This window comes from Scleropages formosus, chromosome 4 (assembly GCF_900964775.1).
Source record: "Scleropages formosus chromosome 4, fSclFor1.1, whole genome shotgun sequence".
Lineage (NCBI taxonomy): Eukaryota > Metazoa > Chordata > Actinopteri > Osteoglossiformes > Osteoglossidae > Scleropages > Scleropages formosus.
In genome coordinates this window covers 19086958-19111607 of record NC_041809.1, presented here as the reverse complement: position 1 = coordinate 19111607, position 24650 = coordinate 19086958, and the positions used below count along the sequence as shown (strand labels likewise).

Below are 24650 nucleotides of genomic sequence, written 5' to 3'. Positions count from 1 at the left end.
ATGCTTGTGCTAGTGACCTCTCATCCTTTACCAAAGACAGAGAGCACTCTCAGACCTCCATTTGTTCAGTGGATCACAGGTGGATGGTAACAGGGCTCATTTATTGTTTTCTCAACAATGTAAACACACAAAAGGTGATCTGAATACCATGGTACGGCCACTCTGTATTCATAAATAAAAAAATAAAACAAAAAAATCTCTTTTTCATCTTTGCATGGCATGTTTGAAAACAGTGGAATGCTTTACCACACATACATTCATACATACTTATACACATTTATACAGATGTATGTACATATGTATGCATGTATACACAGAAAGATAAATTTAATATATTATATAATGTATATATCCTGTATATATGTATATATTCATACAATAATTGCCCGTGTTCATTTCTTTCACGTAGGAACCTTATCTGGCACACTGGTTTGAATTGAAGTTATACTTCCAAAACAGAGAGAAGAAAAGAAGTAAGAAAGTGAAAGAAGGCAGCTTCACAATCAGCTGACGACTTCTCCCTGTCCGAAACTCCTCTCCCCCGCTCCCCGACAGAGGGACCCAGCCATCCCAGACAGCGATGTAGACAGACTCCCTGATAACACTGTAGCTGTGAAGGGAAGAATGCAACTCTGTCCTTCCGACCCTTAACAGTCATGTGTTTTTTTTTCCTTGAGTTATTATAAGATTAAAAGCGCGATGTGTTATAATGTGTCCTTCTTATTGAACTTTAAAGAATAACCGATGGCGATTTCTAGACATTCCACAAGGGACCCGGCCGACAGGAAGTCCAACTCCACCTCGATGAATTTGATATAAATAGCGACTCGTGGGGAGCCACCTTCCTTGGACTGGACGTTACAGTTCCCCAGCAGAAACTTAGTGATGGCCGAGGGCTCCCCGCGGCCGTAGTGCTTGCTTGAACTTTGAAAGTGCTGGAAGAGACACTGCTGCAGGGTCCTGTCCTCTGCAATGCCGAGGTAGCAGTAAGTCACCTTGCCCCCTGCCCCCTCCTCTAGGGTGGAGCTCAGGTCGGGCTCGCTGGGCTCTGTTGAGGATGGGTGGTCACCAGGGCCTGAGGGCGGTGCAGCCTTCAGCTCCTCGTACCCGATAGCATAAAGGCCGTACGTCTTGGGGATGCCGCCGGGCAGCAGGTACTGCGAGCTGCCGCTGCAGCCGGCGACCCGGGACTGCGCAATGGGGATCCAGTCCACCTCCATGTGCAGCTCGAGGCAGCGTGCCTCGCTGATGGTGATGTCCAGGAACTTGTAGTACACATTCTTCCAGTTCATTTTCTGCACCTTGGTCATGATGACACGGCCCTCTGCCTTCTCCGGGTTGAAGTATTCGCGTAGCCGCTTACCCAGGGGCACCTGGGAGCTGATCTCAGCGTAATGGTAGCGGATCTCCTCCCGCCAGCGTGTGTTGTAGCCCACACCGAAGATGGCCAGCTTGTTGGAGAGGTGCAGCCGGGAGAAGTCCGTCCACGTCTGGAAGTGCTCCCACTTGACCTGCACCGACTCCAGGATGCGCACCACGTTCTGCATCACCTCCTGCTTCCTAAGGGTATATCAGGGAGAGGGACAGAATAAGGCTGGGGTAGAGTACAGGAGCTAATGCATTCACTAACCCTATAAAGCCAATAAGGGAAAACTGCAAAGACCTAATAAAATGGAAACCAGCCATGCACCTTACCTACTCAACCGCAACAGGAGGACTGTCCACAACTCGTTTCATGCTGTTATTTTTAAAAATAAACAATGTTGTGCTTTTGAAAATTCAAAACAACTGTTCTTAACTTGAGGAGCACATCTACAGAGTATTTTTAATCGATGCTCTTCTAACATGCACATTTACAGTGTTACGGGCATCTTTCTAATACATAAGTAAACAGATTGATCACACACTTAACACCTGTTATTGGCAAAACTCAAAATTAATCCATTTTGTGGTCTCAAATAGTCTCTTGATATCTTTCGCTAAACAGATGCAAGACATACAAGTAAAAATGTGGGGAAAATGAACAAAATCATCCAAACTTTAGGTGTTGCATTTTGGGTCAAAAAAGTGTCTTATCAGCACTTACTGGGTGTCTTCAGAGGATTCCTGTCTTAACTGCAGGACCCTGTTCTTTGGATGTCGGATTTCCTCTGAAACGTACACAAGTCCTGTTAATTCCGAGAATGCTTAATACCAGAATATATTGCATTCAAAAACACAGGTAAGATATTAATGACAAGTTATTTAAAAACAAACAAATAAATAAATAAATAAATAAATAAATAAATAACTAGCAGGTTTTCATTTATACTTCAAATTTCCTATAAAGTACATAAGACACTAGTAATAAGGGCTTGGTTTTATTTAGCTGAATTGTGGTAGACAATATTACAAAAGATGTAATACATACCCTTGGAAATACACTGAATGTTACAGAGCAAATAACTGAAAGATGGCAGAAACCTGTCCTCTTAAAGCATGAAGTGCACCCCTATATTCGCAATGCCTAGATAACATTTTAGCAGGTCTGAAAGTTCAATGCTGAAACAAATTTCACATCCACACATCAGAACAGATATACTGAACAAGGGGTATGTGTGTCACCCTGTGCTCCAGCAAGCATAAGGTGCTTCCCCAGTATTTGTGAATAATGTCATTAAGTACTATTGTTAATAGTTTTGGTCCCCGAATACAGATACTCCTTGACTTACGATGGTTCAACTTACAATTTTTCTACTTTACAATGTCACGACATTCAATAGAAACCATACTTCAGATTTTGATTTTTTCCCAGGCAAGCGATATGCGGTATGATACTCTCTTGTGACGCTGGGCAGCGGCAGCGATCTGCATCTCCCAGGCTGCCATACGGTTGCTAGTATACAACAATACTCTACAGCATTCTGTATTGCCAGCGTTTTTTTTGGATACCCCCCGTATCTACGTTGTGCTTTGTGCATCCACCATGTGTATGAAATGTCCATCTGTGTCTACTGTTCTGGTGAGAAGAAGAGAAGGAAGGCAATTACTCTTGAGGAGAGACTCTAATTAGTATGTTTTATATACAAACCCCATTTCCAGAAAAATTGGGACACTTGCTAAAAATGCAACAAAAACTAAAAACTAATCTGTTCAGTCACTTGAACCTTTATTTAACAGACAAAAGGACAAAGAAAAGATTTTCAGTGTTTTCACTGATGAAAATTCTATCTGTTAAATACAAACAAATTTAGAAACTGATGCCTGCAACAGACTCAAAAAAACAGTTGCGACAGAGGCATGTTTAGCGCTGGGTCACATCACCTTTTCTTTTAATTACACTTTGTAATCGTTTGGGAACTGAAGAAATCAATTGTTGCAGTTTTTCAAGTGGAATTTTTGCCCATTCTTGCTGTATGCAAGACTTGAGCTGCTGAACAGTCCATGGTCGCCATTGTCTGATTCTCCTCTTCATGATGCGCCATACGTTTTCAATAGGAGACAGATCTGGACTGCAGGCAGGCCAGTCAAGGACACGCACTCTATGCCCCCAAAGCCAAGCTGTTATAACTCGTGCAGAATGAGACCTGGCATTGTCCTGCTGAAATAGACATGGAGTTCCTAGGTAAAGACGTCGTCTTGACAGCAGCATACGTCTCTCCAAAATTCCAACATAAGCCTCCGCATCAGTGGTATCTTCACATATATGCAGATCACCCATGCCGTGGGCACTGATGCACCCCCATACCATCAGAGGCTGGTTTTTGCACTTTTCGTTGGTAACAGTCTGGATGGTCTTTTTTGTCTTTGGCACGTAGAATCCGATTCCGTTTTTCCCAAAAACAAGCTGAAACGTAGACTCGTCTGACCACAGAACACGTTTCCACTGTCTTTCGGTCCATCTCAGATGACTTCGGTCCCAGAGAACTCGATGGCGTTTGTGCGCAAAATTAATAAATGGCTTCCTCTTTGCATAATACAATTTCAAGTTGCATTTCTTGATGCAGCGGCAGACTGTGTTGAGTGACAATGATTTTTCAAAGTACTCCTGAGCCCATGTGGCTATGTCCATCACGGTAGCATGACGGTTTCTCAAACAATACCGCCCAAGTGCTCGATGGTCACGCGCATTCGGCAGCGGTTTCCGCCCTTGGCCTTTATGCACCGAGATTTTCCCTGACTCCCTGAATCTTTTCACGATATTACGAACTGTAGATGGTGAAAGACCTAAATTCTTTGCAATCTAGCACTGAGAAACACCGTCTATGAACTGACTCACAATTCTCTCATGAAGTTTGGCACAAAGTGGTGAACCACGACCCATCCTTGCTTGCAAAGACTAAGCCTTTGGTGGATGCTCCTTTTATACTCAATCTTGATAACCTCACCTGTTAGTGGGTAAACTGCTAATTGTGGAACCTTCCAGAACAGTGTTACTTGTAACCTTTTCAGTCTTGTTTTGCCTCTGTCCCAACTTTTTTTTGAGTGTGTTGCAGGCATCACATTCTGTTATTTTTTTATATTTACAAAATACAATTAGCATTTTCAGTGAAAACACTGAAAATGTTTTCTCTGTACTTTTATCAGTTAAATAAAGTGATTGAACAAATTAAAGTTTTTAGTTTTTGTTGCATTTTTAGAAAGTGTCCCAACTTTTCTGGAAATGGGGTTTGTATAGTATTTATTATTATACTGTAATATCTTCATGGGGGGCATGGTGGCACAGCAGGTTTGGCAGGGTCCTGCTCTCTGATAGGCCTGGAGTTCAAGTCTTATTTGGGGTGCCTTGCAATGGACTGGCGTCCCGTCCTGGGTGTGTCCCCTCCCCGTCCAGCCTTGCACCCTGTGTTGCCGGCTTAGGCTCCAGTTCACCGCGACCCCACTTGGGACAAGCAGTTTCAGTCAGTGTGTGTGTAATATTTTCTGTTTTATTACTGTGTTTATTGTTCCTTGTTCAGTAATTACTGTACTTTCTTGTGCTGTTTTGCACACGTCTTGCACATGTGCACTTTATGTAGTCCTGTGTAGGTAGATTTGTGTTATGTAGCACAACGGTCCTGTTGTTTTGTTTCACTGTATACAGCTGAAATGACAATAAGGTCACTGACTTTTATGAAGGCAGCAAGCCCGTAATGGCCATCGCACATAAACTTGGACTTTCACAGTCGACGACCTCGACCATTTTAAAGGATAAGAAGCAATGACGTTCGGTAGGTTAGGTGTATTAAATACATTTTTGACTTTCGTCGGGGATCCTGTATATGACAAATTGTTACTACTGATTCCCTTAAAAACTTGAAAATACACCATTCATCAGGGGATTAGAAATGATGAACAGTTTGGCTGAAATTAAATACATTCTTGAGTTTAAACAAGCTCAGGTGGAAATTCCACAAGACAACAGCACTCATTCATTCATACTTGTTCTAATCGAGCATCTCGGGGGTCTGGAGGCAGGGTATACTGCAGTTAGGGCACTGGCGCATCGTAGAAATTAACATCAATTTAGGCTAGAAGAGAAACTTGGTTTCTTTCCAGGGATCTGAACTTACAACCCGTAGGACTAGCAGCCCACCTTCTCAAAAAATACACCACCTGCTGCCCCAGCGTAGCATGGTATCCAACCTCAACACATTTACATTACCTCATTTAGCAGACGCTTTTCTCCAAAGCTACTTCCAAGGAACACTATGTAGTGGTATCTGCCCACACCTTGTTCACCAAGGTGACTTACACTGCTAGATACACTACTTACAATTGGTCACTCACCCATGCATCAGTGAAACACACTATGGGTGATTCTAGAGTCACCAATCCACCTGAACAGCATGCAACTGGGGAAGGAAACCAGAGCACCCAGTGGAAACCCACGCAGACACGGGAAGAACATGCAAACTTCACACAGACGAAGCTGGGATCGAACCCATGTCCACTTGCACCACCCAGGCACTGTGAGGCAGCAGCTCTACTCACTGTGCTACCATGCCACCCAGTAAGAGTTGCTTTGAGAGCAGCAGCATACAGCTAAAGTCAAAGCCCCACTAACCTGGCTCTAGCTCTGCTTCCTGGAAGGTGCTGAGGTCCTGGCTGCACCAGTCCTCCTGGGGGTAATCCTCCAAGGTGCTGCTGTCAGATTCCATCTCCTGGTAGAGGCCGCTGCTGTTGATGAGGACGGGCTGGCAGGTCTGGGAGTCCCAGCCTCCCTGGCCGAACACCTTCTCCAGCTGCTCGATGGAGTAGCTGCTCTTCCTCTTCCCGATGCCATGTTCCTTGACCCGACTGTAGCACCGTCGCAGAGTCTGTCGGAACACAGCGACAGCCCCGCTGTCCATCAGCATGGCCAGAGCTCACGCGAAATCAAGGCAAAGCAACACGGAACCCTGACCAGTTTCTTACACGTGTCAAGGGCAAAACAAACAATGACAATACGCATCACTGGACATTTATTAACGTTGTCATTGTTCACCTTTGTCCAAGGTAGCAGCAGGTAGCTGTCGCCTTGTAAGCTGATGGTCCCCGGTTCGAATCCCACTTCTGCTGTAGTACCCTTGATCAAGGTACTTACCCTGTATTGCTCCAATAAGAATGTCCTGTTGTATAAATGGGCAAATCAGTGTAAAGTTGATTATCTAAAACTGAAAGTAACCTTGGACAAAGGCATCAGTAAAAGAAAGGTTCATAATAATCATTACCATTATTTGCACTAATTTAAAATTCTGAGTGAGCTCCAAAGGACCCGCCACAAAGTAAAGGCGACCACCCTTAGCTGTGATCCTTTGGATGATTTAGGATAAGGTGCCTGAACGACCGAGGAGTTTTGGGGGATAATCTCAGACACATACATTCAGCAAATAACGTCTTTAAAACGCATCAAAGCGTTACAGGACATATACGACCGGGGTAGAAGGTAACAGCTTGGTTAGGGCTGTCAGCGAGAAATCTGCAGGGCCTGGGTTCGAATCCTTCTCCTGCTGTCATACCCTTTAAGGGTACTTACCCTGAACTGATACAGTAAGAAAACCCTGCTACAGAGAGTAAAAAAAAAAAATACACAAAGACGATTATAACACACCTCTAATCGCCTTGGAAAAGTCATCAGATATTAAGGGTAAATAAATAATAGCCATGGCATAAGGATCATGCATAAGAGAGCAGCAGAGTTTTCACATCATCATGTGACATGCACTGCTAAACAACACACACACACACACACACACACACACACACACACACACACAGACAGACACAGACAGACACAGACACACAGTGAGTGACACACAGTGACACACACCCCAGCACAGCTCTCTCTCTGTTTACCTTCATCCTCTCCCTACACTGCGAGGGGGTTCTCTCGTAGCCCAGCTCCGCCAGGGCTCTGGACACCCGCTCGTACATGGCCGGCCCCGGAGCCTTGCCCGAGAACACGGTGCCCGCCACCTCGAGCTGCTGCATCCTGGCCTCCGCGAGCCGCTCGTTGCCCCACACGGCGATCAGCGCGTTCGTCTCGGACGGGGTCCACGACATGCCCCGGCAGGCAGTGAAGCTGTTGGAGCCGGAGGCCGTCCCGCTTCGGCCTGCGGCCCCAGAAACGCTCAAACCCACGTTCAGCGGAGAGAAGCGGTTCGGCGTGGACGGGTTGGAATGGTACTGGTTGCCGTCGCTCAGGTCCTCCGACTCCGGAGAGGGAACCTCCGTTTTGGGGATCTTTGTGGGCGCGGATATCTCAGCCAGAGGATCCGCGTTACTGGGCGCCGCCATCTTTGTCCTGTTGCTAAGGGGAGGGGGACGGGGTGACGTCAGCCGGCGCGAGACGCTACTGAGCGACGGTGCTGCGTGATTGATGTGGATTTACGGCGACGAGAAGTAACTGTCATAACCGCGGGAACTACTCTATACTCAAAACACAAAATCGGTTGTTCTAGGGCCTTCTTTTTTTGTATGTTTTTCTTTTTTAAACAGAACACTCTTTTCATTATTTTTCCCTAATCAAACCTTAAAGAGTCCTAAATTGGTAACTCAATTTGAAAAGTGCAGTGTTCTGCGAGCTAATTGAATTAATTTTGACTAACCCGTTTTAAAAATTGAATTTATTTATGCTTTTACTTTCGCTACGCTAGGCTATGCTGCAATTCTTTTGACTCAAAGGCTCCTTGCAGAACGCATGTAGTGGTGTGAAGTAACAGGTGGAGCAAAATCTGTTAATTGTTCTGCAAAGACTGTTTATTTTCTTTGTGTTACATTATCATGTTTGGTTATTAGCAGTAGTTCGTGTAAATCGCAAAATAGTTCGTTTCACAAGGAAAGGTGACTGTGTGAAGCACTTAATTATTTGTAAGAAAATAAAGAAGGAGTTAGCAAACTGCTCTTAAGTATATCCCAGGGACAACAGAGATATATTTTTATATTGTAATAGACACTAAATAAATCTCTCTGTGGAAGTAGGATACCGTGACAGGTGTACTGCTCCACGTCAAACGGGGACAGAGAACAAGTTGGCCGCTAGGTGGAGGTGTGAGCATTTCGCTGTACGGCCGGTCCTGCGCGTGCACGGAGTTCCGTTCCGACTATTCGCGCCATAAGGCCGCTTGGTCACTTGATGAAAATCCTTTTACGCTCCATTGTGTAGCGCATAAGCATAGATAAACAGTACTGTAACACGCATGTGTGCTACGTTCCGTGATATCACTAATTTCACACGTTATTAATGTTATAAAATAATACAGCATAACAATGACGTAAATACAAAACCAGTTTTCATGCTGCGCTGTTACTTTACTTCATTTGTAAATCTGTTATCTTTCGCTTTTTCTTGTCAGCAATCATCTTTTTGATTTCACACCTGCGACAGTTAGTGTAGTGGTCTGCTACCTTAGACCCCCCCCAAGTCATAGGTTCAATTCCCACCTCCAGGAGTAGTACTTCTGTGCAAAGTCCTTACCCTAAGTAGCTCCAGGAAAGTTACTCAGCTGTATTAATGGGTAAATGACTGTAAGTCGCTTTGAACAAAAGTGTCAGATAAATGTAAATTCATGTTTTTCACTTGCAACCATTTCTAACAAAAGTACCTTAAAAGGAATCACAAACGAAAAGTTTTCTACACAAAATACGGTCACTGCAGGACAGCCAAAGACTAACTGAGACCCCAACAATAATAAATATGTGGCCAGCCAATGTTATTATACACAAACACACATTTTCAGAACCGCTTGTCCCATACGGGGTCGCGGGAGCCTACCTGGCAACACAAGGCGTAAGGCTGGATGCGGAGGGGACACCCAGGGCCGGACACCAGTCCATCGCAAGGCACCCCAAGAGGGACTCGAACCCCAGACCCACCGGAGAACAGGACCTGGTCCAACCCACTGCGCCACCACGCCCCCCTTTGTTATCATACAGCACACTATTATTACCAAACGTCCTGACTCAAAAAATAATATAAGGTTAATGGAACAGTCATCGTAAATCCGGGTCCATCATAAGTCGCATATGTCGTACGTCAAGGAGTGCTTTGTATTCAGTCTCGTGCTGATTTATGTAATTCTGAGGTTTTTTTACTGAGATACATGTTGTGCTTTTTTTGCTGTTATTTGTGTTTATCAATGCATATTTTACACGTATGTAAGAGATTAACGTGTATGAAGTTTTAACTGCAAATCTCAGTTGGATCCAGAATTGATTGGTCAGACCTTGTATCAATAGGTTTACTCACTAGAGTATTTAGTGTGAAGCCAAACGCGCCACAGATCTGTAATCCTACCCTTCCTGTTCCAAACTGTACACCTGTCAAAAAAACACATGAAATGAATGTACATTATTTAGCTAAAATTTCCACCCAGGTAAGCACTACAGTTGCGGAAAAGTCCACTCAGCTGGTTCCTATTCTGCTTTTCAATGGCTGGTTTATCTCCATGGACAAAAAGGCGCTGCGCTTTCTGCTACTGAACAAGAAGATTGCCTTGTAAGCCAGGTTGGAGGCTCAAGGCCCACTGCTCTGTGAATAGGACCGTGGCTCTGGACTTCCCTGGTCACACTAAAGTATCTCGCTAACCCCACAGCCCTGTGTGCGTGCCTGGCATCGCAGCACGCGTTTCAGGAGGATCAATTTGCAATTCATACGGCACGCAATGTGTGCAAGTGTCCGTTGAGAGGGGACAGGGGATCGCTCCCTGCCCTGTTTCATCGCATCACATTAAAGGGGAACGGAAAACATCCCTGCCACCTATTTCTCACTGCACCTATCAGTGCTTGAAGTACCTTTGTCTTTGTTTAATGAAAAAGCTTTTGTCTCTAAACCATTTTTCTGGCTGCTTTTTTTTGTTTTTTTAAACACCAACGAAATTTATTGAAAATTCCTTTTCATTATCTGAAGCCCAGACAGAAAGTAGTATCACAATTTTAATAATGGGAAGCCTACAGATAACTAAATGTGCCAGCACAGATTTCTTAAAACAGGTCATAGCTATAGTATATTTTAATGCGCGAAACCTCGTCAAGCATGACGATGACGAACATACTGTATTATGGAACTGAATTTGTTTATTTTCTTAATAAGGGTCATCCATTTATTTTTACTAGGTTGCAGCAATGCAGAATCTACGCTGGAAAGGTTAAGGTGGAGTTCAGGGCACAGCCTGCAGTGGACACACACTGTACTACATGACACTCATACACTGTTAGGCTCACTATTCAGCTAAACATGTTTTTGACATGTGGGACGAAGAGCACACAAACACAGAGGAAGCATTCAGGCTGTACTCAGGCTGTACTCAGACTGAACTGGGTTGGCATTCTGCAACCCTGAAGCTGTACTGAGTCAGTGTTCCACTCATCTACGTAAAGCATATGAAGAAAAACATTATTTGATGATGACTGTGTGTGATGTATTTTTTTAAATATTGCATTCACACAATTTATGTGGCAAGTTCTGTCTAAATGAGGATGGACTTTTTGGGATGGGTGTCAACCCTGCTGTGCGCTTCCATGCTATCTGCTTTTTTTATGTGGTCCTCATGGAGTAAGAAATTCTCAGTGTCACCTTTGTTTTCACAGTCACTGATTTGACTTCCTTCAGCTTTGCCAGCTGTTGGTCCACTGCTGGTCAATTTCTCTATCAGGCCAGGGGTCATGACCTGGCTGAAGAGAAAGAGATGTCCTGACCTTCTTTTCCCTGGTCCCGCATGGTTTTTGACAAGTCCATGCGTTAGGTGTCGGGTAAAGGTCAGAATGAGACGTAACCAGTTTATTCTCAGGAGAGTCAGTCAGAGGATGCGGTGACTTTAGACTGACAGAATATACCATTGCTGGTGTCATATTTTCAATCAAATCAAAGAGCTGCAGTGATTCATGAACAAAAAACTACTGCTGGATGTTTGCTTCAAATGTTTCATGTACACTTAACAGACACTTCTGACAAGAGGAGCACAAAGTTTAAAGTGCAATTCCAATTCCCTGTGTAAGAAAAGGGTACAGTTTGGTTAGGTATATGAAATGAGTGCGTTATCTTTACAGAAGTGGTATGACCTGTAATTTTTTGAAAAGTTAAGTAGTAGTCTTTCACATGTTGTCTATAAATATGGTTTCCATCTTAGAAACCACACCAGTCAGTTGTAATTTATTCTAGTTTTGTTAATTTGAAAGAAAAAATGGATAGGTCTCTAGTTAAATAAAAGAAGTGAAGACTTAAATACTTAATCATATGAGACCTGATATTCTTATATGCAAATCAGTACAAAAGACTGGGATTTGTTTTAATCTTTGTGCCATTAAAAAAGACCCATTATACCCCACGGACATGCGCCGACATTGCTTGGATTAATGACAGGCTGACTATGTTTGTACTTGTGCAATACAAAGCCTTAGAATTCACATCACACTGATACTCTGGTTGCCACTCATTTCTCAGATGGACGTGTCTCAGTTGTGCTATTTTATGGTTTTTGTGCACCACAAAATCTTTCCTGTTACAATACGATTATAAATATGTAAATTAAGGCTGATTTAAGACCAAGTTACGACTGATGGTTTACAGTCTGCACTCCCAGAACATTTTCTAAGTTGCCAACTGAGACTGTAAAAAATTTTTTCATATACAATGGAATAGATAATTTTCCTTTTTTATTTTCTTCTTAGAATACATGCAACAAAATTCAGTGAACAGGGGAATCTGAGAGCATTTTTGAATGAGTGCTTGAAACGGTTGCATCACTCGTACGTATTTTTATCTGGCTTTTTAAAATGAGAGATTCGGACTTTCATTTCAACTAATGGACAAGTTCCCCCCCCCCTTTTTATATCAGCGATAAACATTTGTCTGTGTTCAGATTCGATTACAGGAACCTGCATTCCCGGGTCATATGAGGGAGGTGTTTGAAAGCAACCCTCGCTTGCGTTTCATGTGCAGCCCACAGGACAATTTTGCTGTTTCATTTGCTGTTAGCTGGCAATGGATGTCAGTAATGTTCATGCTGACCCAGCCATGTCTGCTGACAGATGCGCTGGTCATTAAATGCCTGCAGGCTGGGCAACATCAGAAGCATCCCCTCGTACGATCACCCCTACTCTCCTGCTGCCCTTATTCCCACGAAACCTGGTCCTCAACACTGCAATTTGCAGAATTGTGGCTGTGAGCCTTAATAGAATGCAAAACAACTAAAACAGATAAACAAGGTGTTAAAAAAAAAAAGAGGTGAAAAACTGTTTAATTAGCACAACCGTATAAACACTTGTGATAATCAGAACATTTTCTGGCATTTTCCGCAGTTTTCGGACGTGCTGTGAGTTTTTACACCCTCCCTCGAATGCGGTGTCATATGAGTACCCTCTGCTACACGTCCTCACTTCACATCATTAGAAGCATGGTGCAAATGATCGTCCCCTCCCATTCTGGCGCTGGGGATGCTTTCTGCGGTTCCATGTCTGGCGTGGAGACTTGTTGTAGATGGGCCTCTTTTCTTTCATCTGCATCCTCTCAATAGTTATTAACGCAAAACATTAATGAACTTTGAAACATTAGTTAATGCAAGTTGTGCTGAAAGTCAGTGAATTGGTGTAAATATTGTTGTGTGAAGTCAGATAGTTACAGTGTCATTACTTTAGGGACGGATTTTGTTCATCAGCATACAGGAAATGTGTTTCAGCTTCCGATTTCTCGTTCTTAAACATTTGAAGCTAATGTCTGCATTATTTAGGGGAAAATGTGTGCCGTTACTGAGACTCTGAGTTGCTTAGAAGAGGATGGATGAATCTATCAAGACCTGTCAATCCAGCGCCCGTAATGTCTCGAATGAATATATAAATAGGTAAATTAAAATGGCACCGAGCCCCAAATAAATTCATACTGCAAGCTGAGTTTCCCAATTAAGTCAGACTGTCATTCTGAATTCTCCTGCATGTCAGCAAACAAAAGACGCCCTCCTTCATCTCGGCCCCCCACCCCAATCCAGCTCAAGCAAGCAGAGGCCGACACATCCAGGGTGTCCCAGGGAGCATTTACCTTACCGCTTCCCCAGCTGGGTCTCACCACCCCCCCACCTGTGTCCCGCGGGACACGGACACTGCAGTTAACCTCCCCTCGAGCGACGGAGGACCAGGTGCTGTCCCACAGTCAGACGGCGAGGTAATTCGCTCCGACCTCACAAAACACACACAGCCCTCTCATCTTTTGGGGTCCCTTGCCAACGCCCAACTTTACATTAAACATTGTCTCATTAGCTTGATGTGGACGAGGCGAGGCCTAATGAGAGACAGCGTAATGACTCCGAACATCTGATCTCACCGCCAATGACAAAACAGCCAGGTATCCAGGGTCAGGGCCAAAGCCATCCACCGAGGAATGCGCATCACAAAGAAAGTGCTAACGGGCGTCCCGGGTTCGAGTGCTTACCAATATCAGGCGACACTTCATTTAACTGCATCTTTGCGCACAAAAATATCGGCGCTTTCAGCACAGCCTTTATTCACTTGAAGGGAAATTTGTGCAATTTCTTTAATAGTCTGAGATGTTAATTGTGGCGAACACAGGAACTTATTTATGTCTGGCTGATTAGCTCAGTTCTGAATTGTGCCCCTTTTTAATCAAATGATGATCCATTGCTGTTTGCTACCTTTGAAGCGATTTGGCCTTTTAAGAAGGAGAGTGAAATTTTGAATTTGATTTAGTCCACTTTTCATTAATATCTCATGAATGTGAAAGTAGGGAGTTGTTAATTGGCTTGTAATTTCATTATAATATAGGCTGACAGCAATTTATTTTAGTTTTGCAATAATAAGGTAATGCCTAGGTATTTGAAAATAACAGATGACCTTAAAATGAAACAAAAAAATTTGAAGGAAGGAATAATTCATGGCTGTGATTAATTATAATGACAGGAAGCATAGTTTTTTCTTTGAATATCTAAATTACAAACAGTAACCAATACATGTGCAGTTATTCAACACTGAATGCACTATAATTTATTTTTAAGTAAAAGTTATGTTTTAAAGTTTTATATACATGACAGATTTAGTTCACAAAAAAGTTTTTATTTAATATTTCATTTTTAATGAAGCAAAACTGGACCGTGCTTCATATTTATTTTCTTTCCTTACATATCTGTTGTACACAATATATTTACATACACATAGAAAACAGAACAGATGATATAAAGCCTTTAGAGCATGTGTTGTATGAACTTATACTATTGTTTGTGTTTTTATCCCAGTTTTTTCCCGGTGTCAGTGGTCAAAGAGAGGCAGAGAAAATGAATGAAGGATCCATAATGGTCATCCTTTTTGATGTATGGCCCTACTTAAGAAATTCTGCTTCTGCCATTGATAAGGTGCATGAGAGATGCCTGAGTGATGAACTGGCCACTTCATTGCGTGGGTGGTGAGAGGTCCCAGGGAGTGCAGGCCTTTGGCCCCCACAGGCCCAGGTGTGAGGCAGCTGGACCCTGGACCCCAGTGCTGTCCAGAGCTCAATACATCATCAATCTCGCTCAGCTCTGGTGACCATTGCTTTCCGCTGTGGCTGAATGCATTCATTAACATTCAAGCTGTTTATACTTTTACTGACGGTAAAAGGGAGTTTTACCTTCTTTTTCAGTCATGTTGGTATTGCAATCAATTTTACTGCACTTTATGGAACAGTAAAATTAAAATTTGCTTTAATGCAGAATAAGTGCAGCTAATACTACTTTCCTGTATACATTTTGCATGCTGACAATAAAACTTCCTTCCAGGTTATTTCCAGTGTTTGAACAAAAGCCATTTGTGGAATTTTTTAAATAAATGAACACAAAAGGGTGTTTAACAGTGTCGCTATTTAACTCATTGCCGAATTTCATGAATTAAAAAAAATGGGAAGTATTAGTGATTCTTCAAAACCGACAGCTGATCTGTTTTTTTATGGACTGCAGAGAGAAAGATTACTGACTGAAGGAGAGTCACATTGAAATGGTTGAATGCTGAGCACCAGTCTTTTCAGTAGTTCCTCCAGATCAGAAAATGTGGTTTCACTTAACTGACAATAGAGGATTAATCGCAGTTACCCTTACACTATTTAATAATGTGTGTGCATCACTTGTGCAAATCAGCCCAGTTGATGTCTGTTGTACGGTGGTGATTGATAATCACAAGAAAAAAACCAGAGGTGCTCCACAACATTCACCACACCCTGTATAATTCATAATTCCTAACCCTAACCACCTCTGTGTTCCTTTATTGTGGTGCTTTCTTAATTTCACGTCATTTTAACGGCTCATATTTCGTACCTTGAACTCATGTAAAGCATCATGGTTGGTAAAAAGCCAAAAAAACTTTGTTGGCACAGTTTAGTGAAAAAGTAGAAAAGATGTCTTGGGACTTCGACAGCTACTTAAGTTTCAGCTGGGATTTTTATTTTTAACTACAGTGCAAAACAATCATGTTTGACTTCTTTGTTTCCACAGGGTGTCAAGGTTGTTTGTGTATAGGTGAAATGTGGTGCCCTGACATTTTTGTGTTGGGTTAAAGGTCAAAGATGAATGTCACCACTTTTAGGGTCTGGGCAGATGGTCAGCAGCTTCCATGTCCCTTTCATAATGCAGAAGGGAATCATAAATGCTGAGTGACATGTAGAACAGGAGGATTCCTGAACCATAATAGGTGTTAATTCCCTTTTCATTCATTGTCTATGCTTTACTGTAATGCTCATGGCCTTTTTATGAATGTTAACGTGTGCAGTACTCCTTTAAAACAACTGATGCAGAAATGCAACGTTTAATATGCTTCTTAATAATCTGATGTGAGAAATGAGATCTGAGAAAGTGAAGTCACGAAACTTGCTCTTCTTGCGTGGCTCCTGGATGGCAAGGAGTCCAAAGACTCTGGACTAATTTAGATGTCAAAAAGAGAATTCTTATCCATATGGACTGGACTGGACAATTGACCAGACTTTGGGGAGGATCTTTGGACGTCTCATTCACTCCGACTGGGTCACGACCTCTCAGGCCCGGTGGACAGAAGCTTCCTAACATAGAATGTGATGGAGAGGTCCACCAGATAGAGGAACAGCATAATGTAAGAAAGAGATGCAGAAGGGCAGAAAAAGGGTGGAGAAGAAGCAGAATTGTGACACGTGTCTTATGGAAGTTTCCCTGCTGTGAGTCTAATTAAAAGGGTCTGAGACCAGAGGGGAAGGCTTTCTCGCCCAGCGCCGCTGGCATCTTCACTGCCTTTGATTAACGGTGCACACTAATACCCCCTGAATGTGACTGCACGTGTGCCCCTTTTAGGGCGGGTGGGTATGGGGGGGCAAGCGCGTTCAGCCTAACCTCCCTTCACCAGCAGGGTGATTGTCCAGGATGAAGCCCACCTTGAGCAACATCTCGTAGGGACCAGCTGGTCCTGATGGGATCTCACAAGGACCCTTCCTCATTGTTCCTTAACAGAGGACTAGAGAGGGCCTATAATTCTTTTAACAATAATTGCATTTGTTTGAATGGTATTGCAGAGTGTCTGGCACCACTACTCTATATCGATGTGGACTCCTTTAAGGGGACCCTGTAGTCGCCATTAAGGTCACATGGCAAATAGGGTTCTGGATGAAAATCGCTTTTCACACTTTTCAATAATATTGTAGATGTGCAAATTTAAAAAAAAATGTCTTTTGCCCCAAAACCAAACACAGTCTAAAAGATACAGTGGGTGGATATATCTTTTAAAAAGCATGCAGGACTTTTGCTGATGTATTTTGAAAGATTATCGGCTGTGACTCGATATAAGCAGTTTTGGGGAGACGGTGGTGAAAGATTAGACTTTGCTGTGCTTTACATTTACACTAATGTTTATGCATTTGCCAGATGCTCCAAAATGATGTAGAACTTCAAGGTAAATAAAAGTGCAATCCCAAACAAACAGGCAGCTTATATGCAAACACACAATTCCTAAACACAGCGTGTTTGTTTGATACCGACATTTGTCTAGCACATATATTCAAGCAGGGGGGTGCGGTGGCGCAGTGGCGCAGTGGGTTGGACCACAGTCCTGCTCTTCGGTGGGTCTGGGGTTCAAGTCCTGCTTGGGGTGCCTTGTGACGGACTGGCGTCCTGTCCTGGGTGTGTCCCCTCCCCCTCTGGCCTTACGCCCTGTGTTGCCGGGTAGGCTCTGGTTCCCCACGACCCCGTATGGGACAAGCGGTTCTGAAAATGTGTGTGTGTGTGTGTGTGTTTATAGAGGTGACAAAAAAAGTAGCAAAATAAGTAAAAGTAACAGATAGTGAAGGACTAACTTACAAAGCTGTCAGGAACTTGGGTGGAAAATATGTTCAAAAGAGTTTTGAGATCTTTCTTAATGCTGGAAGGGACTCAGCAGTTCTGAAGGAAAGAGGGACACATTGTGGTTAAGACTGGGAACTGTCAGGCTTTACATTTTTGACCCCTTGTAAATGGAACCACCAAAATGTCAGAAGGAGAGAACAGTTCTCTGGGGCGTAGGGAATCTTCCGTTCACACTCTTTTCTCCTGTGTCTTAAGTGTTTTTCCATCACTAGCAGTGGGATGATAACACACCAGCAGCAGTATCCACCCTTAATAACTTTTAATGTGAAATGTAAATACTGTGTGTTGCCGGGTAGGCTCCGGTTCCCCGCGACTCCGTATGGGACAAGCGGTTCAGAAAATGTGTGTGTGTGTGTGTAAATACTGTAGGTCTTATGTTTTTTTCTGTATTGTATTTTATATCAGAAGAAAGTATAGGAGTGCACAAGAGTACTCTATTGTACTGTACTGTAGAAAAACAGGGGTGAACACTCTGCAGAGAGTCCTAGGATCTGGGCAAGATGGTATAGGCATCTGTGCGGTTTCTACAGCTCCAGTAGTATAGAGACAGTCCCAGACTGAAAAGGCATCAGATGTAAAATCATGGCTTTGAATTGAAAGTTCAGCCCCTCTGTGTTAGTTACAGAAATACAGTGTGTTTCTCTTTATACATTCACAGTTCCTTGCAAACTGTCACCTTTGAATGACTAAAAATCCACATGTCACATAGGCATGGATAGCGGTACTGTGCACCCGTAAACCTCTCCTGTACCTATTTAGCTGATCTTTTTTGGTTTCTGTGCTGGATTGCTGACTGGGGGACTCCGTCCCTCTCTGGCCAGTGATCCTCAGCACTGGCATGTCCTTCATTAGTATGGGCCCTTCATTAACCGTTTCCTGAAGAATGAGCATCAGTGGGGGGCAGCCGGCCCATTGTTAGGGGAAGAGCCCCCAGATGATCCTGGGCCCCGTCGTCCATCACGTTGTCAAGCCTGGCGCTGTGGGGCCAGCGGGGCCCTGGCAGCCCATGCATATTCACAGGAAGCCGCTGGCCCCCCAAAGCTGGATAAATATGCCCCCGGTGAGGAAACAGCTACCTCACCAATTGCACTTCTCTGCCCCATATTAGAATTTCCTAATAAAGAATATAAAGATGTCCCATATTGATGCCCCCCAGGAGGCAGGCAGGGCAATTAAGAGGTTGCCTTTTTACATAGGAACAGCAACTGTTTATGATGGCAGTGGTCATAGATGCACATACACATATATGTATACACAAATTAGTTTTTCATATGTTACTGCCCAAGGTTGCGTGAAATGGCTGTGCGGAAGTGTTTTTTTTTTCTGGCTCAAAGCTCCAAACATTGCATTGAGAACAAGTTTTTTTTACTTTTCTATGTGAAGAAATCAAATACACTTCCTTCTGCTGAAGCCTGAGAGTAGATTTTAACACATGGCAGTGTTATACAAGTTATACTTAGGTTTACATGTTTGTTTCAGTTACTTCATATACTATAAAAGATGCTGGAGCTTTACTATGTAGGTAGTGCAGAATTCTTATTTAAAAGAATTCTACCACTTTGTTTCTGTTTCTGCATATTGACTCTGTTAATGAATCTGTTTAACAACTTCAGGAGCACACATAACAAGAAGAAGTGCATGTCCCCAGTACTGTTACATTCTGTAGCCTGCTCTCAGAGTTGATTGAGCATCAAATTGTAATAAGAGTGTCATAATTAGTGCAATGAAATGATCTTTATCCTAATTACAGCACGATTCCTATTGTGTTTCAATACGTAAGCGAGTTACCATTGTATCTGGAGTGTGAGTGGTTCTCTGGGGGATGAGACTGCCCTGCTCTTTGTGCTGTAATCAGGCTGTCATGCTTCTGTGTGTGTGTGTGTGTGTGTGTGTGTGTGTGTGTGCGTGTGTGTGCATGTGTGTGCGTGCACACGGCTGGCAGCAGAAGGTTTTGGCTCTGCCCCTGCTATTACTCTGACAGGAGCTCCCATTGTTCCGGGCACACGTGTTAGTACAAGGGAGGACAACAATATTTGTTCAAACCAGTGACATTGTGCCTGGCATACTGGCTGTTATGGGACCCCTGAATCACACAGGTGGCTGTGGGGCCTCATGAAGCACCCCTTTGGCTGCAACCCTCTCGACATTGCTCTTGACATCAGGCTATTTTGTTAAATCAAACCAAGTTGGTCAGCTACTAAACTCTACATTTTATTTATTTATCAGTGTATTTTGATGGAAGAATATTAGAAAACTCAACTCAGCTCAACCTGACCCAATAGGCCATGCTCATTCTTAGAGGCACCATCTGCAAGGGGTACTTTTCTTGATCCCGCTGCACCGAAATGCACAGGATTATGGTGTCAACATCAAACCGTACATGAGACTTGAGTATCATTTGCTTTGAACTGTAATTGGGACAAGGCCCATTCCTCTCCTTGATGGTCTTACAAACCTCTAGCCATCATAAAACTCCTTGGACATGTGGTCTCTTAGGTGAGATGAAAAACTGTCATTAAGGCAATATCAGTTCCTGGAAAGGCACCATTATTAGACAGAATCGAGCGGGACAGGGCATAATGGTTTCAGCGTGCCACGTTTCGGGATGACTTGATGTCAGATTTCAGGGCTAACAAAGTGAAGAGCAGCAGGCAACGGGACACCCCAGCCAGACCCTATTATTTATTAAACTAATGAAAGAGTCGCCTTCCTCCCTGCTAATTACCACACGGCTCTGCAGGCCTGAAAAAAGAAGCAATGGGCTGAGCTTAATTTGAAGGGCTTTGTTAAGCTGGCATACCCCGTTTCCCCAGAGGAGCCGGAGTGAACTAAAAAATAGCCGCTGAACACAGGAAATCTGAGCAAGAAGTTCAGCTTCATTCTAGACCTTATAATTGAAATCAGGATTTTGGAAGGATTTGACACATTGCTCTCATTACGCAGAGCATGTTAATGCATCGCATAGTCAAGGACAAAAGGGGACAACGTTCGCCTTTTCAAACGTTGCCGCGTGTCTATATCCCGTTCCACCAGCCCCCCGAAAATAACAAAGTTTGGAATACTTGTAAACTGAATAAGAATTTCTTTACATCTTTTTATTTTGAAATGATTTTACAAATATGAGGACGTGACAGCCAGATTGCAAGATAGTAAACTTTAAAAAGTTTTTGTTGTCATGTTTCAGAAATGACCATTCACGCACGTACAGCATACATCGACGCCCTTTTTTTTGGAAAATCTCTGCAGGCCTCCAGTATCTGTGCTTCGACTTCTAATTTTCCACGGTCCGATCGTCTGAGACACGACTAACCAAGCGAGGCTTGAACATTTGCATTGGGGGGGAGAAAAAAATTGGGAAAATAAATTGAGAAGGAGAGCCTGACAATAAGAGGAGATGGGTCCCCTTCATTGTGCTCCCTGTTAATTATTCCCTTGTCCCTCTGGCTTCAATAAGGTAATATAAAAGAGTATAAAAGAACAATTTGGGCTGCCCCAGCTGTGAATACCCAGCCCATCAAGCAGACAATGGCAGAAGAACAGCCACAGTAATTCAGCGTGTGATAACAGACACGCCCCTCTCCGTTCCGTCTTTGTTTATGCTGGACGGCGACACATCGCTCCTCGCGTGGCCAGATGGGGAAATCCATAATGCAGAGGTGAAATGAGGGACCCCCCCCTTCCACCCTCGATACTGCCCATGCCAATCCCACACACCCGCACCGCTCTCATAACGGCCCATTACAGGCCAATGGGAGCCCCGGCTCACCTAATTAAGCACAGCTTTGTGGGCTCGGCACACTCCGGGTTATCAACCCCTGGCGAAGCTCCCGCACCTGGGGATGCTACCTGTTGCCTGCCGCCTTCGTCAGCCTGGAACAGGGTTGAAGACCCAGCTGTGGGACTGCCACGAGAAGAGATTGGACTGGAAGGCCCACGCGTTCTGCTTTTTCGGATTGGGACCTGCTTGACGTAATGCGGCTGGTGAAATGCATCAGGAAGACCTGACTGTTATGTTCAGCTCCAGCCTCACGTCTGCTTTTCTTTAACTAGTCACAGAAAAATATCACCTTTATCCTTGTAGAAATTCTGTTGTTATAGGTCTCATTTCATTCTACGCATCTATGACAAATAGAATGACACTGTCCATTTAAAAATCTGAAAACATCTTTCAAAACCAGCTACTGTAACAGTGCTTGAAATATATCTACAGCAGGTACGATTGTGTTCGCTGTCATCCTTCAGTATTTCGAAGGTCTGCTTAACACACAATTATTTTTTGTAACAATCAGAAGAATCATCCAATCTTCTTCAGACTGCAGTGATAATGCCCACTTCACCATTTTTCCCACAAATCAATATGCTGCCGACACTCACTCTACACTGCTGGCTCTTCATGGCACTGATTGGAACGAACATCAATCCATCAGTAAAGGCCTCCAGGCATTTATCAGTTTCCAAAAATGCGATTAGTTCTTACAGGGCTTTAGCTAAATTGGACATTTATATATTTGTAGACCTCTGAATTGCAGTATATTATATTGGAAATCCTTAAATGATGCACAAGACTACTTAAACCTTGATTCTTTAATGGTATTGTGGTTTAAAATATGTGAATCTGTATATGTGGATACTTACTATTTTAGGTTATTATGAATTTTTCTGAGAATCAACAAAATGACATAAATGCATAAGGATATAGACATATATCATAAAGACATACCGTCTCGTGCTTAACTCTTCAGATGTTTCTATGGTTAAAGAGTGCTTGAAGGAGTATTGATGTTGAGCTGCTTTGAGGTTCACTGTCAAACTTGACATCGTACCTGAAATTAAACACTGACAACCAAAAAAACCAAAAAGGACAGTTTCAAAGCCATGCCTGAGGATAAAGACTTGTTTCTTATAAGTTTTATCAAGTGTTAACACAACTTCACAGCAGTAATTAAGTGACTGACTCAATGGCACTTACTCTCCTTACCCTTATTTACCTCACTTATACTTTCCTACCCTAATTAGGTAAAAGCGACAAGTTTGAACACAGTAACCCACCCATGATGACTTTTAGTAAGGACTATGTAACATGCTCTATATACAGTAAAATTTTACTTTTGTTACAAGTGCATTGAAACAGGTTTCATAACAAACACTGTGTATGATTAAACTGTTATTTATAGAAGTGACACTGCTATGAGTAATGTGAACTATTAGCTACTTGCAGTAAATGTTATTATCAGCATTTGGCTTGATAAAACTGCTGGCTCTGAGTGGCAGAAAGACTTGTGAGAAGACATGAAGGGTGGCAGCCCAGTTGAGGCAGACGTGGTCTATGGTCCACGGCTTTTGTAAATTAACACTTGGGTTTAGGGGGCTGCAATAATGCATATTTAAATGTGGCCTTACTTTGCATCACAAATTAGGTTTTGTGAGGGCAAAAGAATTAAAAAAATGAGAGGAGAAGGGGAAAAAATTCATGAAAATGCAAATGTCTGAAGGGTACAAATGATAGGGGTGTGTTTTCCCAGTTAATATCCAGCGGGTTGCCGCTAATTGTCTCTTTGTTGTTCGATTACCGTAAGTTTGCGTTGGGTTTACCGAGACAGGGCGCTTGGCTAGGGAAAAGCGTTTGTTTAACTTCTCAACCCCTGGCCCTGGTTGTACACCAAGCCCCACGAGAGGAACTAATCCCCTCGGTGAACTCTGGAGCACCGGCCCCATTTTCCATTGCTCTTCTTGTGCTCCTTCGCCGTTCCTCAGCTTCAAAGAAGACCCAAAACAGACAGCGAAACGCACAGAGCGTGCACAGACGGACAGTCCTTGAAGATGTAAGCGATGCTTAAAAACTATAAAATGGGCTCAGAAGTTGTCACAGAAGGCCGAAAAGGAAAAAAATAGGCATGAAAAGTACAAATGTGCTGCAGTTAAGTTTAATAAATAAGCTTCTGAAATATACGGTTTGGTTGTTTATGGTAGGGATAAAAAAATGGGGCCATTGTCATGGCACCACCCTCAGGACATGCTGGCCATCCTGCTCTGGGGTACTACTGCACTCCCATCTGAGTGCATCTGAGAGAAACACCAATTATACCACCCGGCATATGGGCACTGTACCCTAAGTGCAGCTTAATAATGGGGGATACCAAATGCTTGTGAGCTGAAGGTCAGTGCCACTTTGTACAATTGCCAGAATGATCCCAATTATCGGCGACTTTTCCTGGTGGCGCTCCCTGCTCCAGCTGCAGGGGCCATCCTGCCAAGCTGTGAGGATGCAGGCTCCTGGGCATGGCACACCTGCAGCCTGGGCGCCCAGGGGCAGACTGAGGCCCCCATCCCTCTGCCTTCGCGCCCAGCTGGGACACGGCAGAGTCCAGCCGGCAGTGTCAGAACAACCCCCTTCCCTGTGGAAGCCCCACTGCACCCCAGCAGTGTGGGGACAGACACAGATGTCCTGGCCCACTACTGCTGCCATCTCAGGGATTCGAGTCAGCCCCCTCCAGCTGTAGGCATGTGGGCCTTGGGAGGGCTCCCGTCACTTGTCTCCAGCCAGCCGGTCCATCCAACAAGACTTTTTTTTTTTTTTTTTTTTCCCAGCATTCTTTCTTTTTAATGGCAGGAAAAGGCATTGACGGATTTCTGCACGTGTCCTGTCAAGGGACTGGTCCACTGCTCCTTTTGACCAGTATTGTGTTTAAAAGAGAAAGAGATAACAGTGTTGTATATGCAGAGTCCAATAGGTGTGCGGTTCAATTTGAACGATTGCTGAAACAAAAGCCAGTCTTCTGCCCTTGGCAGCTTCATTACAGGAAACTGGTAAAGCTGCCATAGGAACATAAAAGGTGTTTCTCTCTTCTGAACTGGAGCATCGCTGGAGCAGTGAGG

General features: G+C 43.5%; 1 protein-coding gene across 1 annotated transcript; it reads right to left on the bottom strand.

Moving 5' to 3' along the window:
* Positions 1-332: 332 nt before the first annotated feature.
* msantd2 (Myb/SANT DNA binding domain containing 2) lies at positions 333-22906 on the bottom strand. Its single transcript, XM_018755024.2, has 5 exons — positions 22495-22906; positions 7297-7750; positions 6026-6278; positions 2087-2150; positions 333-1560 (listed from the first exon to the last, which is right to left on the bottom strand). Exons 1-5 carry the CDS (start codon positions 22590-22592, stop codon positions 705-707), a joined length of 1725 nt encoding a protein of 574 aa, XP_018610540.1. The 5' UTR covers positions 22593-22906; the 3' UTR covers positions 333-704.
* Positions 22907-24650: the final 1744 nt, after the last annotated feature.